This window comes from Vulpes lagopus, chromosome 16, assembly GCF_018345385.1.
Source record: "Vulpes lagopus strain Blue_001 chromosome 16, ASM1834538v1, whole genome shotgun sequence".
Lineage (NCBI taxonomy): Eukaryota > Metazoa > Chordata > Mammalia > Carnivora > Canidae > Vulpes > Vulpes lagopus.
The window spans coordinates 34,627,895-34,644,139 of NC_054839.1; the positions used below are offsets into that span (position 1 = coordinate 34,627,895).

General features: G+C 34.8%; 1 protein-coding gene across 6 annotated transcripts in view; it reads right to left on the reverse strand.

Moving 5' to 3' along the window:
• Positions 1 to 16,245, reverse strand: part of PIBF1 (progesterone immunomodulatory binding factor 1) — a 194,722-nt gene that overhangs the window by 53,250 nt on the left and 125,227 nt on the right. For all 6 annotated transcript variants that reach the window (XR_005984091.1, XM_041731278.1, XM_041731274.1 and 3 more), the window contains one exon: positions 13,384 to 13,486. Coding sequence is in view for 5 of the 6 variants with exons in the window: in XM_041731278.1 (XP_041587212.1) it covers positions 13,384 to 13,486 (103 nt within the window). In the remaining variant the exon portion in view is untranslated. The remainder of the gene's footprint in view (positions 1 to 13,383; positions 13,487 to 16,245) is intronic.

Sequence of the window (16,245 nt, forward strand, 5' to 3'; positions counted from 1 at the left end):
GAATTTTGCCTCTTATTTTCGTCTTTAGAAATCTATGTAAGTTTGGTGGAGGGGCTAGGTCAATGATCTAATGAATAAACATTCACTTCATATCTACTATGAGTCAGATATTGTGTTGATCACCAAATCTATGCCTTAACAAAAAATTTCATGTGAGTTGGAATAAATTCAAGCAATTCAAAAATGCATAACATAAAAAGTAGTCTTTCTATACTTCCCCACTCCCAATCTCAGAGGTAAGCACTGTTTGGTATTAGAGGGAGAAATATGGATGGTCCTGGGGGCTCATTTCCTATTCTAACTAGAACAGGCTAATAGAGATTGTAACCTCCAAAGGCTCCTGTTCCCATTATGATTTAGGCAACTAGATGTTCTTTAATCTTCTCTTTAGATATGTACAATGTTTTGGTGTAGAGTCTATCAGATCCCTTTCTATGGTGCATCCAGACCACCTATGCCAGGCCTAAGCACACTTTTCCATGGGAAGAGAACTTGGGGATGATATATGCTCTGTTAATTCTTTGCCTGTAGGTTTACTCCAATAAAATGTTTTTATATTCATAATGGCATGACCAGTAGTATTTGTGTGTGCTTGGCATGACAGCTGTATAGTATGTAAAATTTTTTTCTCTATGCTTAGATAGAAACACAATCCTATCCCTAGATAGACAGAAACATACACACACACTCTCAAGGCCAAAATAGAGAAATACAATATAAATTATCTTGTAGTTTTGGTTTTTGGAAAAAATTTATCAATATAGTATGAATGTCTTTTAAAGTTAGTACACAAGATTCTACTTTATTCTATTCTATTCAAGATTCTTCTTTATTCATGTATCTTAAAGTCTCTTTCAATTTGGCACTTTAAAATTTTTTAACACAATACCTGGATTCCACTAAAGGCTTCCTAAGTAGAGAACTTCAAGTATCTAAAACCTTGCCATTTGGTCATTTGAGATTGTGCATATCCTATTTTCTAAATAATTTTTCTTTTTAAAAAATATTTTATTTGTTAATGAGAGACATACAGAGAGAGGCAGAGGCACAGGCAGAGGGAGAAGCAGGCTCCCTGCAGGGGAGCCTGATGCAGGATTCCATCACAGGACCCCAGGATCACTACCTAAGCCAAAGGCAGATCTTCAACCACTGAGCCACCCAGGTGTCCCCTAGATAAGTTTTCTAAAATTAGGTTGTAATAGATAAATTTCTAAGTGCTTATACTAGAAGACAAAGCCTTTGTAAACAAGGTTATACATGTTAAAAGGCAAGAGTGTGCCTCTTTTGTTCATCAGTGGTTAAGTACAGGAGGAGTCTGATAAATATTTATTGAATGACCAGAAAGATTAAGAACAAGCACCAAGATTCAAGGTAGCTAAGGCACAGCAATTCTAGTGGTATTATGGTATGCTTTCGGATATAGCCTAGATTTTCTATCCCACACCAACACTCCTTTTCTTCCCCTCTTTCTCTTTTTAAAAATTGAGGTATAATTGACATACAATATTATATTAGTTTTAGGTACACAACATAATGTTTTGAAATGATCATCACAATAAATCTAGTTATCATATGTTACCAGAAAAATTTTTTTTCTTCTGTGATGAGAATTTTCAAGATTCACTGTCCTAGTAACCTTCAAATACACATTACAATACCACTCATTCTAGTCATCATGTTGCACACCACATGACCATGACCTATTCATTTTGTAACCAGAGTCTGTACCCCCAATCCCATTTCACTCATCCTCAATCTCCCTGCCAACCAACACTTTTTTTCCGTATCCATGTGTTGTTTGTTCATGTTTTGTTTTTTAGATTCCACATATAAATGAGATCATATGATATCTTTCTCTGTCTGACTTACTTCACTTAGCATAATACCCTCAGGGTCCACCTATGTTGTTGAAAATGGCAAGATTTCATTCTTTTTTTTTTTTGGTTGAGTCATATTCCACTGTATACATAGCATATTTTCTTTATCCATCCATTCATTTATCAATATTTAGGTTGTTTCTATATCTTGGCTATTATAAATACTACTACAATGAATATTGTACCCCTTTTTGAATTAGCATTTTCATTTTCTTTGAATACATACCATGAAGTAGAATTCCTAGGCCATATGGTAGTTCTATTTTTAACACTTTGAATAAACTCCATACTTTTTTCCATAGTGGTGGCACCAATTTACCAAGAATGAATGAGAATTTCCTTTTTTCTACATGCTGCCAATACTTGTTATTTCTTGTTTTTTTGAGCCTAACCATTCTGACAGATGTGAGGTGATATCTCGTTATGGTTTTGATTTGCATTCCCCTGATGATTAGTGATGCTGAGCATCTCTTCATGTGCCTGTAGGCTAGCTATAGGTCTTCTTTGTTAAAATGTCTATTCAGATCCTCTGCCCATGTTTGATTATTTTTTTGTATTGAGCTGTAGGAATTCTTTACGTATTTTGAAAATCAATCTCTTATTGGATATATGTTTTCCAAATATTCTCTCATTTAGTAAGTTGCCTTTCCATTTTGTTTATGGTTTCCTTTGCTGTGTAGAAACTTTGGTTTGTAGTCCCACTTATTTATGCTTTTAGAGTCAGACCCTCCCAAAAACCATCACCAAGACTGGTATCAAGAAGCTTAATGACTATGTTTCAACACTCCATTCTTAACCCACTGGTGGTTTCTTGAGAATTAGGTGACAGACATATACATACAAAAAAGAAAGTCAATAATTTTATTCTCTCTTACACTGAACCAACTAATGAAACGATAGTCTGAAGACACTGAACTTTAAACAATGAAGAACAGTGGACCCTGAGACACAGGAAACAAAGTAAGCCCAACCCTACAGTTGCCCTAGTTCACTGTATGTAAAGAGTTTCAGGCAGTAGTTCAGGAAGGGGGAATCAAAGCAGAGGCTGCCAAACTCCCTGAGTTAAGGATCTGTAGAAGAAACCAAGTTGGCTATGGTTCTTATGGTAGAGTACTGAAGAAAAGAACTATACAGAAACAAAACTCTGAAAATTTATAGATGTCCCCCCTTGAGTATGCACACCTGGGCACTGAATACTGCATGTGTGTAAAGAAATTACCAACAACTGAGACAGAACCACTGAAAAGAGTAGAAAGAACAATCTCTAAAGATCATACAGGCCAGGAATTTACCTCTTGTGACTAGCCAAAGTAGGAAATTTAATCATTCATAGGACATAGGGTAGATTATTTAAAAGGCTTTGGTTTTAGCATTGGAGGGAAAAAGTAACCTTCCTTCTTTGCTTATAAGAAATTAGTAAGCATGCAAAAACACAGGACAATATGATACCTAAGGAGCTAGATCAATTTAATTGAAACCAGTCAAGAAGTGACATGACAATAGAATTAGTAGACAGGAATATCAAAATAGTTATAGAAACTGTATTTCATATGCTCAAGAAAATAAAGTTTGAAAAGGTCAAGTAGACCTGGAAGATGCAAAAGAGAGCCAAATTGAACTAGAAATGAAAACTACAATATTTGATGTAAGACACACTAGATTGGATTAATAGCAGATAATACCTTGGAGAAGAAAAGATTAGTGGACTTGACTTACTAAGAAAAATGATGCAAAAGCAAAGGCAGAAAAAGACTGAAAACAATGAAGAGAAGAACATTTCTTCTGTCGTAGGGCAACTTCAAGCAGTATAATACATGTCTAATATAGTCTACAAAGGAAAGGGAGGGTAGGATAGAAACATATATGAAGATATATAGGCTGAAAAACTTCCAAATCTGATGATCTCACATATGTTAAGAGGTCTGACAAAACCCAAAGCACAGAAAACATGAAGAAAACCACAACAAGCCACATCATAAATTGCTTAAAGCTAATATAAAAAAGAAAATCTTAAAAGCTTCTAGAGAAATGAGACACATTACCTAGAGAGGCACAAAGATAAAGATGACAGCATATTTCTTAGCAGAAACAATGCAAACTAGAAGAGAGTGGAGCAAGATCTTTCAAGTACTGAAAAAGAGGGAGAGGAAAAAAGAGTCCACCTCTACTTTTCTACCCTGGAAAAATTCTCTTTGTAAAACAAACGCAAACTCAGCAATTTCACTCCTACGTGTCTACTCCATAGAACTGAAAGTACATAATGCTGTACCTGAATATTCATAGCAGCCCTATCCACAACAGTCAAAAGGTAGAAATAACCCAAATGTCTATCAATAGATGAATGGACAATCTATGATGCATCTGTACAATGGAATATTATTTGGTCATAGAAAGGAATTAAGTACTGGTAGATGGTATAACAGGAACGAATCTTGAAAACATGATGCTAAGTGAAAGCAGCCAGATACAAAAGGCCACATATTGCATGATTCCATTTATATGAAGTGTGTATAACAGGAAAATCCACAGAGACATAAAGTACAGAGTGGCTGCCAGGGGCTGGGGGGAGGGGAAAAGGGGGAGAGACTGCTTAATGGGTACAGAGTTTACTTCTGGGTAATGAAAATACTCTGTAACTAGATGGTGGTGATAGTACAATACTGTAAACACATCAAAAACCACTGAATTATATGAATTACATGTTATGTGAATTTTATAGTAATAAGAGTGAACCCTTTAGTGTACTTCCAGTTCCTTAGGCCTTAGTAACGTAATTGTCAGAAACATATTTTAAATGATTAAATTTAAAACATATCTTAAATTCTGTTAAGAATAGTAAGAAATGTAAAAACAAAAACCAAAAAGAGGTGAAATAACTTTTTCCAACATACAAAAGCAGAAAGACTCCATCACCTGAAGACCTGTTCTACAGGGACTATTAAAAGAAGTGCATCAACCAGAAGCCATGTGATACTAGATGGAGATTTAGACCTACACAAAGGAATTAAGAACACCAGGCATGGTAACTCTTTGGTTAAATATAATATCTTTTCCTCATATTGTTGTATCTCTTTAAAAAGTTGTCAATTTCTGGGGTGCCTGGATGGCTCAGTTTGTTAGGTGTCCTACTCTTAATATCAGCTCAGTTCATGATCTCAGAGTCCTGAGATTGAGCCCTGCATTGGTCTCCATGTTTAGCAGGGAGTCTGCTTAAGATCCTCTTTCTCTCTCACTCTGTCCCTCCCTGCTACACATTCTTTCTCTAAAAATAAATAAATAAATCTTTTAAAAAATTGTCAGTTGCCTAAATAAAAATAATAGCAATGTAGCGTGGAGTTTTTACAAGTATAAGTAAAATATATGACAACAGGAGCACAAAAGTATGAGAAACAAATGGAATTATATGACTTTAAGGCTTTTATACTATATACAAAGTAGGAGAAAATCACATGAAATGAGACAGTGATGTTAAAGATGTATACTATAGTCTAAAGAAACTATTGTAATAACACAGAATTAAAGCTAAAAAACCAATAATGAGATAACACAAAAAGTTAAAAATATATTCAGCTAATCCAAAAGAAGGCAGGAATAAAAGAAAAACGAAAAAAAGAATAGATGGGATGAATAAAAAACAAAATAGCAAGATGACAGACCTATCAATAAACACAGGAAATGTAAATGTTCTGAAAATTCCAATTAAAGTCCTATTTTGTTAGACAGGATAAAAAAATAGAACTATATATGATGCCTATAAGACAATTATAAAGACATAAAGAAGTTAAAAGTAGTATGGAAAAACACTACTATATTAAGACTAATCAAAAGATGTGAAACTTTTACACTAAAGAATAAAAAATAACATTGAGAGAAATTGAAGATCTAAATAAATGGTGGGATAAGGTGGATTAATGGACTAGAATATTCAATATTATTACGATTCCAATTTTCCAGGGCAACTGTATTGTTTAGTCAGCTCTTGATTTCTGCTCAGGTTATGGTCTTAGAATCTTGGGATCAGGCCAAACTGGGCTCCATGCTCTTTTGGCTCCCTTTCCCTCTGTTCCTCCCTCTGTTCACACTCATTAAAATAAATAAACATTAAAAAAAAAAACCACTAACTTATTTATTTATTTATACATTCATTTATTTAAAGAATGTGTGAGAGTGCTAGGGGAGAGGGAAAGATAATCTTAGGTAGATTCCCTGCTGAGCAGAGAACCTGATGTGGGGCTTGATTCCACCACCCATGAGATCATGACCTTGACCTGATTCGAAATCAAGAGTTGGATGCTTAACCAACTGGGCTACTTAGGTGCTCCTATATCTTAAAAAAAAAAAAAAAAAAAAAAAATCCCCCAAAACAAAAATAATTGCTCTTTAAAAGAAAACAAAGATTTCAGGGATTCCTGGGTGGCTCATTGGTTAAGTGTCTGCTTTTGCCTCAGGTCATGATCCTGGAGTCCCAGGATCGCATCGCAGCATCGCATATCGGGCTTCCTGCATGGAGCCTTCTTCTTCCTCTGCCTATCTGCCTCTCTCTCTCTCTCTCATTCTCTCTCTCTCTTTCTTTCTCTCTCTCTGTTTCTCATGAATAAATAAAATCTTAAAAAAAAAAAAAAAGAAAACAAAGATTTCAATTTTCCCCACTTGATCTATAGATTCAATGTAATCCCAACCAAAATCATAGATAGTTTATTTAGAGATTACAGAATTCATTCAGAAATGCAAAGGACACAAAATACCCAAGTCAGAAAATGAACTGAGTTAGACGACCAATAGTATCTAATTTTAAGACATTATGAAGTTTCAGTAATTGGGGATACCTGGGTGGCTCAGCTGTTAAGCATTTGCCTTTGTTTTTTTTTTTTTTTTTTTAATTTTTATTGGTGTTCAATTTACCAACATACAGAAAAACACCCAGTGCTCATCCCGTCAAGTGTCCACCTCAGTGCCCGTCACCCATTCCCCTCCAACACCCGCCCTCCTCCCCTTCCACCACCCCGAGTTCGTTTCCCCGAGTTAGGAGTCTTTATGTTCTGTCTCCCTTCCTGATATTTCCCAACATTTCTTTTCCCTTCCTTTATATGCCCTTTCACTATTATTCATATTCCCCAAATGAATGAGAACATACACTGTTTGTCCTTCTCCGATTGACTTACTGCACTCAGCATAATACCCTCCAGTTCCATCCACATTGAAGCAAATGGTGGGTATTTGTCGTTTCTAATTGCTGAGTAATATTCCATTGTATACATAAACCACAGCTTCTTTATCCATTCATCTTTCGATGGACACCGAGGCTCCTTCCACAGTTTGGCTATTGTGGCCATTGCTGATAGAAACATCGGGGTGCAGGTGTCCCGACGTTTCATTGCATCTGAATCTTTGGGGTAAATCCCCAACAGTGCAATTGCTGGGTCGTAGGGCAGGTCTATTTTTAACTCTTTGAGGAACCTCCACACAGTTTTCCAGAGTGGCTGCACCAGTTCACATTCCCACCAACAGTGTAAGAGGGTTCCCTTTTCTCTGCATCCTCTCCAACATTTGTTGTTTCCTGCCTTGTTAATTTTCCCCATTCTCACTGGTGTGAGGTGGTATCTCATTGTGGTTTTGATTTGTATTTCCCTGATGGCAAGTGATGCAGAGCATTTTCTCATGTGCATGTTGGCCATGTCCATGTCTTCCTCTGTGAGATTTCTCTTCATGTCTTTTGCCCATTTCATGATTGGATTGTTTGTTTCTTTGGTGTTGAGTTTAGTAAGTTCTTTATAGATTTTGGAAACTAGCCCTTTATCTGGTATGTCATTTGCAAATATCTTCTCCCATTCTGTAGGTTGTCTTTTAGTTTTGTTGACTGTATCCTTTGCTGTGCAAAAGCTTCTTATCTTGATGAAGTCCCAATAGTTCATTTTTGCTTTTGTTTCTTTTGCCTTTGTGGATGTATCTTGCAAGAAGTTACTGTGGCCAAGTTCAAAAAGGGTGTTGCCTGTGTTCTCCTCTAGGATTTTGATGGAATCTTGTCTCACATTTAGATCTCTCATCCATTTTGAGTTTATCTTTGTGTATGGTGAAAGAGAGTGGTCCAGTTTCATTCTTCTGCATGTGGATGTCCAATTTTCCCAGCACCATTTATTGAAGAGACTGTCTTTCTTCCAATGGATAGTCTTTCCTCCTTTATCGAATATTAGATGACCGTACATTTCAGGGTCCACTTCTGGGTTCTCTATTCTGTTCCATTGATCTATGTGTCTGTTTTTGTGCCAGTACCACACTGTCTTGATGACCACAGCTTTGTAGTACAACCTGAAATCTGGCATTGTGATGCCCCCAGCTATGGTTTTCTTTTTTAAAATTCCCCTGGCTATTCGGGGTCTTTTCTGATTCCACACAAATCTTAAAATAATTTGTTCTAACTCTCTGAAGAAAGTCCATGGTATTTTGATAGGGATTGCATTAAACGTATAAATTGCCCTGGGTAACATTGACATTTTTACAATATTAATTCTGCCAATCCATGAGCATGGAATATTTTTCCATCTCTTTGTGTCTTCCTCAATTTCTTTCAGAAGTGTTCTATAGTTTTTAGGGTATAGATCTTTTACCTCTTTGGTTAGGTTTATTCCTAGGTATCTTAAGGCATTTGCCTTTGACTCAGGATGTGATCCCGGAGTCCCGTGATCAAGTCCCACATCAGGCTTCCTGCAGGAGCCTGCTTCTCCCTCTGCCTATGTCTCTGCCTCAGTCTCTTTGTGTCTCTCATGAATAAGTAAATAAAATCTTTTTTTTTTTTTTAATTTTTCTTTATTTATGATAGGCACACAGTGAGAGAGAGGGGCAGAGACATAGGCAGAGGGAGAAGCAGGCTCCATGCACCGGGAGCCCGATGTGGGATTCGATCCCGGGTCTCCAGGATCGCGCCCTGGGCCAAAGGCAGGCGCCAAACCGCTGCACCACCCAGGGATCCCAAGTAAATAAAATCTTAAAAAAAAAAAAAGTTTCAGTAACCAAGACAGTATATATTGGCATATAGACAAATCAGATAACTGGAAACAGAGTCCAGAAACAGACTCACACACTTATGATGGATTTTCAACAAGGTCTTTTTTTCAACCAATGATGCAAGAATAATTTGATTTCAATATGCAAATAAATTTCAATCTATATCTTGCACACAATACACAAATTAACTAAAAATGGACTACAGACTTGAAACTATGAAATATCAAGACAAAAACCCCGTGCCTTTGGGTTAGGCAAAGATGTTCTAGATACGACACTAAAAACAAAATCCATAAAAGAACGAACTGATAAACTGGATTTGATAAAAACTCCTCTTCAAACACTTTTAAGAGATGGAAAAACAAGCCACAGAATGGGAGAGAATATTTGTAAATCATATAACTGATAAGGGGCTTGTATCTAGAATATATAAATAATACTCAAAGCTCAATAAGAGGATAACAGTGTGATGAAATGGGCAAAAATTTTGAAGACATTTCCTCCAAAAAGAGCAGAGGGCAAAGCAGCACACAAAAAGATGCTCAATATTATTAATCATTAGGGAAATGCAAATTAAAACCATAATGAGAGGCCACGATACACCCATTAGACTGGCTAAAATTAAAAGCACTGACTATCAAGTCTTTGCAAGGTGGTAGAAGAACTAGGACTTTAATATGCTGCTGGTGTAAATGTAAAATGATACAAATATTTGGAAAACACTTTGGTAGTTTCCCAAAATGTTAAGTAGACATCTAACCATATGCATATGATCCACTCCATCTATTCCCAGGTATTCACCCAAAAGAAACAAAAGCATCTATTCATAAAAAGACTGTACATGGATATTCAGGTCAGCTTTACTTGTAATAGGCAAAAGCTGCAACGTACCCAAATGTAACATCAACAGGTGAAAGAACAACAGTGATATCCATAAATGGAATGCTTCTTAGCAATGGAAGGGAAAGAACTATGGATGAATCTTAAAATAATTATGCAGAGTGAAAGAAGTCAGAATAAAAAGTGTGTGTGTGTGTGTGTGTGTATATATATATATATATATATATATATACACTGCATGATTCCATTTATATAAAATGTAAAACATGGCCAATCTATGGTGACAGAATGCATCAGGGGTTGCTTGAGGACTATGATGGCGATAGGGAAGGTTGGGAGAGATTCCAAAGGGGCAAAAGGAAACTTTTGGGGGGTGATGTATATGTTCATTATCTTCATTTTGGTGATGATTTCATAGGTATACATATGTGTCAAAAGTTGTACACTTTAAGTATGTGCAGCTTAGTATATGTCAATTATACCTCAATAAAGCTACTATAAAAGGAATATTTTTGAATATTTTTTAGCATTCTCATTTTGATACTTCATTTAATTTCAGACATATTCTCAATAATATATACAACTTACTGGTTATAGCTTTAGTTATTTGTTTCATCTGTGTATTATTCCAAAAACTCCAAGCTAGGTTATTTATTCTTTATTTATTAAAGATATTATTTATTTAGAGAGCATAAGCAGGGGGAGCTACAGAGGGAGAAGGAGAGAGAACCTCAAGTGGACTCTGTCCTGAGCTCATGGGGCTCAGAGCAGGGCTTGATCATGACCCGAGCTGAAATCAAGAGTCAGATGCTTAACTGACTGAGCCACCCAGGTACCCCTCAAAACTCCAAGCTAGTTTAAATAGTTAAACTGTTTACAAGATTACAGATCCTGAGAGAATTTCTGTCTATTTTTTTCACCATGTATCACAAAGAGTCAGTTGGTACAGAAGCATTCTAATACTTTTATCTTTCAGCTAATTAGTTTATATAATTATTTTCAATTTAAGCAACATAATTTTTGTGAGGTAGAAAACAGTTAAACCCATGGAATATTTCAAATTAGAATACTTTATTTTTAAGGGAAAGATTATATACTATGATAGCCATAAAATTTTTTTTAGCCATAAAAATTTTAATATAAGGTTACTGATTCTTTCCTCCTTATGAAAAATTTTCAAACATACACAAAAGTACAGAACTGAATAATAAACCCATTAACTAGCTTCAAATATGATAAAAATTTTGAGATTCTTTTATCAGTGAGCCCTTCCCCACTTTTTTTTTTTTAGATTTTTAAAATTTATTTATTCATGTGAGATACAGAAAGAGAGAGAGAGAGAGAGAGAGAGAGAGACAGACAGAGACACAGGCAGAAGGAGAAGGCAGCTCCATGTATGGAGCCTGATGTGGGACTTGATCCCGGGACTCCAGGATCCTGGGCTGAAGGCAGGCATTAAACCTCTGAGCCACCCAGGGATCCCCCCACCGTTCCCCACTTTTATGGGATATTTAAAAGCAAATTCTAGGCATCATATCATTTCATATCACATATATTTCAGTATTTAAATCTTTTTCTCAATATAGCTTATTCTAAAATTATTTCACAAAAAGTTAAAAAGTTACTTATTTTTGATTACAAGAACATTTAATTTCTTACATTTCACCCATACAATTTGTATGGGACCATGTGCTATTGAGAAACTCTTATTTCAAAGAAAAAGAAATTTCTATTAAAATTAACTGATGTGTTCAGGAGGGTGTTTTTTTTTTTAAGTAATATTATGACACACATACACACATAGAAATATGTATATAGTTTAATTTTTTTAAAGAAATATTTCTGATAGGTCATTCTGAAGTAAAATCAAACATGAGGGATTATAAAATATCAGCAAACAGAGGTTTCTTTAATGTCTCGTTTCTTTAATCATTTATTTATTTATCCTTCCACAGTGTGTTGGAAATGGCTTCTAGCAGTCTGTCACAGCAAACTGGTAAATTTTGGGGAATTTTGTGAGCTGGATGTTAAACATAACCATTATTAAAAATTATTTAAATTTTTAATAAAATCAATTTTATTTTAAAAAGGGATTATTCACACTCATTAATTTTTAGTTATTTTACTATTTTCAATGCTCCTGAGTTTATCCATGTCTGTTGTATCTGTATGGTGGAAATATTATGTGATGGTGTGCCACTGAGCATCTTTATTCTATGTTCAGTAACATGATGTTGGCAGCTCAAAGTTAGTCATGGTGGGATTATTCATCCCACAGACACAAGCAACGCTACAAATCAGAGTTGTCTCTCATGCTCCCTCCTGGAGAGCTGGTTGTTAACATCTGCCAGCACAACACTACTTCTATCCTGAGTGTAACTACATGTCAGGCACTGCAGTAATATGAAATATTTCTGGTCTTTGGAATTTGAGCATATAAATCTTAATGGCGCACTATTAAAAGTACTTTAATTCCATCCTCATCATTGTAAATAGCAAGATTTCATTTATTTTTAATTTAAAAAAAAGTTCTTTAATAGAGGGCACAAAGAAGATAAATATGAATGAGTCCTTCAGAAAACAAAGAATACATCCAAGCTTTAAAATGTTAATATGAAAAAGCTGTTATGCTGAAACTCAGGAAATAAAAGGTATCCTAATGAGTTGGTATCTTTGGTTTTAATTGTTTTATTTCAGAAGTATAGAAAAATGTAATGAGATGCTAAATAAAAGAATTAAAACATGTAAAAATATGTTTTTAATGATATATATAAGGCTGAAGAAAATAAGAAATATGAATCTGATTTTTATTTATTTTTAAAAAAGATTTTATTTATTTATTTATCCATGAGAGACACAGAAGGGGGGCGGGGGGCAGAGACCTAGGCAGAGGAGAAGTAGGCTCCATGCAAGGAGTCCAATGTGGGACTCAATCCCAGATCCCAGGATCATGCCCTGAGCCAAAGGCAGATGCTCAATCACTGTGAAACCCAGGTATCCTGAATCTGATTTTTAAAAGATAATTTGGGAATAATCATGTACCAATGAATATGAGAGGTTGAGAATATCAAGCTAATAAGTGTGTTCAATAGAAAAGTAATTTATTTAATAAGAGTCAAAAAGAAATCTATTTTAAAAATGAGGTTCAAACAGATGGTTACCGGAGGGGAGATGGGTGGGAAAATGGGTGAAATAGGTGAAGGAAATCAAGAGTACACTTATGATGAGCACTGAGAAGTATCTGGAAGGGTTGAATCACTATATTGTACTCCTGAAACTAATATAACACTGTATGTTAACAATGTTGGAATTAAATTTACAAAAATTTTAAAAATGAGGTTTTATTTAAAAACTCAAAATGCAACCTGAAATTGCCAAACTTGTTTTGCCAGTTGATATTCTCAGAAATCAAAGCTCTGCCTGTCTAGTCTGCATTTATATTTAGTCTGGCCAATTTAATCTCTTTTTTGATCTTAGCTTTGCCATACACTATGAGTTGTTTTATTAGGCTTTAACATAAAGTTAGTTTCCTAAGTTGTAAAATTATTTTGTACTAGGAAACAGCTTATTTTAAAACTGCTCAGAATATATACAAAGGAGTGACAAAGAATTAAAATGAACACTGTAATTCTTTATATGTGTTTCTTTTGTTTAAGTTATTTACCTCTTGTGAAAGCTGTGTTACTTGCTCCTTTTGATGTTCCAGGTCTTTTAAAACCAATGAGTTTTGTTTTTCTAACTGAAGTACTCTTCTTGCCAAGTGGACACTAGGTAAGTGAAATAAGAAAATTAATTCTTAAAAAAGAGGAATACTTTCTAAAATATTAAAAATGTGTTTGTATGCTTGAAAATTGACTTACCATTTCCTAGCAATACTTAAATATTTACAGAAAAAATATCGAGTCAAATATTTTCAGGTGTCAACAGTGGAAGACCAATAACCCAACAGCTCACAATTTTGAAAATAACATTAAAATCTCCATAATAATATAACTATGATATATTGATTACTGCAGTAATGGTTTCTAGCCTTTGCTATAAAAAGTAGAGAGTTACATTATACTTGCTTGAAAAGACCACAAGATAGCAATTTACAGCTTTTCTCCATTTTTATAAAAATTTCCCCTTTACAAACAAATCAGGCAATTAGTTGAAACAATAATAAGCCTGCACTTTGAAAAGCTTCAGTGTTTACCTCAGACAACAAAATGCATTTTATAATATAAAAAACAACTGAATACATTTTCTGTTGAAAGCAGAGATGGAAAAGATACATGAAAAGTGGAGAATGTCTATAGTAAAGGCAGATTCTGTACTAAAAGATCACATTTTGACCATCATATAATGATCACAACTTACACTGAGTATAACCTTTAGTATTTATGGTGACATTAAATGTGAAATGCCCCAATTCCCCACTTAAGACACAATAAAAAATAAAAGGTTTGATCATTCCTCCTTCCTACTAGGGTAAAAAAAAGGAAAACTTCTTTAAAGAACTGCTAATAATGTTGAGAAGACATGTTGCTCCAAAGACCTTCTCTGTGATTCCAAAAAACTATAAGTTTCCTATTTGCCACATTTTCATGTTTTATTTTTTTAAAGATTTTATTTATTTATTCATGACAGACACAGAGAGAGAGAGAGAGAGAGAGAGAGAGAGAGAGAAGCAGAGACACAGGCAGAAGGAGAAGCAGGCTCCATGCAGGGAGCCTGATGTGAGACTCGATCCCGGGACACCAGGATCATGCCCTGGGCCGAAGGCAGGCGCTAAACTGCTGAGCCACCCAGGGATCCCATTTTATTTTTTTTTAAAGATTTATTTATTTATTCATGAGAGACAGAGAGAGAGAGACAGAGAGAGAGGCAGAGACACAGGCAGAGGGAGAAGCAGGCTCCATGCAGGGAGCCTGACGTGGGACTTGATCCCCAGTCTCCAGGATCACGCCCTGGGCTGAAGGCAGGCGCTCAACCACTGAGCCACCCAAGTGTCCCCCATATTTTCATGTTTGAAGAAGTTAATCTATTACTGAATTGCAAAATCTGTGGAATCCGAGAAGAAAAGATGTTACATAATGACATGGAATAAAATATTTTCACTTCAAATAAAATTATTTTATTTATTTATGGAATAGGAACAATTCCATTGTGTTTTTAATATCCTAACATTGGATAAAGGAATGTGGACAAAACTCTGAAAATAACGTTAAACATCATCTTACACATCCACTTCTAAGAACTTGTTAGCCCAAATGTAAAAGATGAGTTCTGTAAAAGTTTATATAGTGAATTGGGCAGCTTATTTAGATATGCTCATATCTAAGATCAAACTGGCATAAGATTCTGCCTTAATAATCAGCTGAAGTTAGAGATAGAAAAGACATAGTCCTTATTTTTCGACTTAAAAATTTTTTTTTTATTTTTTGACTTTTTAAAATAAAAAGCTTTATAGATATATGACTTTATTGCTGTGTAATTTACAGACCGTAAGGGCTGCCCATTTAAAGTTTTAGTATGTTTAGAATTTCCAACCAATACTATAATCTAATTTTAGGGTATTTTCATCACAAAAAAATCTTTCTCCATTAGCAATGCTCCCTATCTTCCTGCACAGCTGTAGGGAACCACTAATCTTTCTTCTTTTATAGATTAAGATATTTATAATTATGGCTACCCCATTTTCTATCTCCCAATCTAAAATATGCCAAGTTCTTTCAAATGAGATCTCTACAAAAAAATTTTTTTTTTGTTAAAGATTTTATTTATTTATTCATGAGAGACACAGAGAGAGGCAGAGACAGAGGCAGACTCCAGCAGGGAGTCTGGGACTCGATTCTGGGACCGCAGGATCACGCCCTGAGCTGAAGACAGACGATCAACTGCTGAGCCACTCTTCTACTAAGAATTGCCCTGATTTTAGTTAAGGTAGATTCTAAGTGAGGAAAATCAACTCTAAATAGAAGGAAGTTATCTTATGATGCCTTGAAATGTTTTACAGTGTTCTAATTACTAGCTTATAGAACCATTTTACTGAGAAAAACTTTTTAGGAACTGATGCTAACAGGAATGATGTGGTTTTTACTATGAATGCTAATATCATTTATGATATAATGCTTATAATGTAGAAGATGGTGTCGTACAATTGTCTCCAATTGATGCACTGGTCACATTTAAAACATTTACTCCTAAGTCACTGTAAAGACAGCAGAACCATCTCTGCATAGATATTTTATGAATGGTAGTAAGACTCTCAGGTTGATTACAGATGTTACAGGAAAAAAAAAAAAAACAAAACAGGAAAAAATAAAAAAAATTGTGAAATCCAGAACACACAGGAAAAATGATACAATTTTTCATCATTATCATACTTGCAATTAAACAAAAATAATTATAATATTATCATTTTTCCTTCATCATAAGTTATCAATGACTATAGAAAAGCAGGTTGATTTGGAAGAAACATTATTAACTCATCCAATAAGACATTCATGAACATTTTAACAAAATTTATAAAAAGCCTGTAATC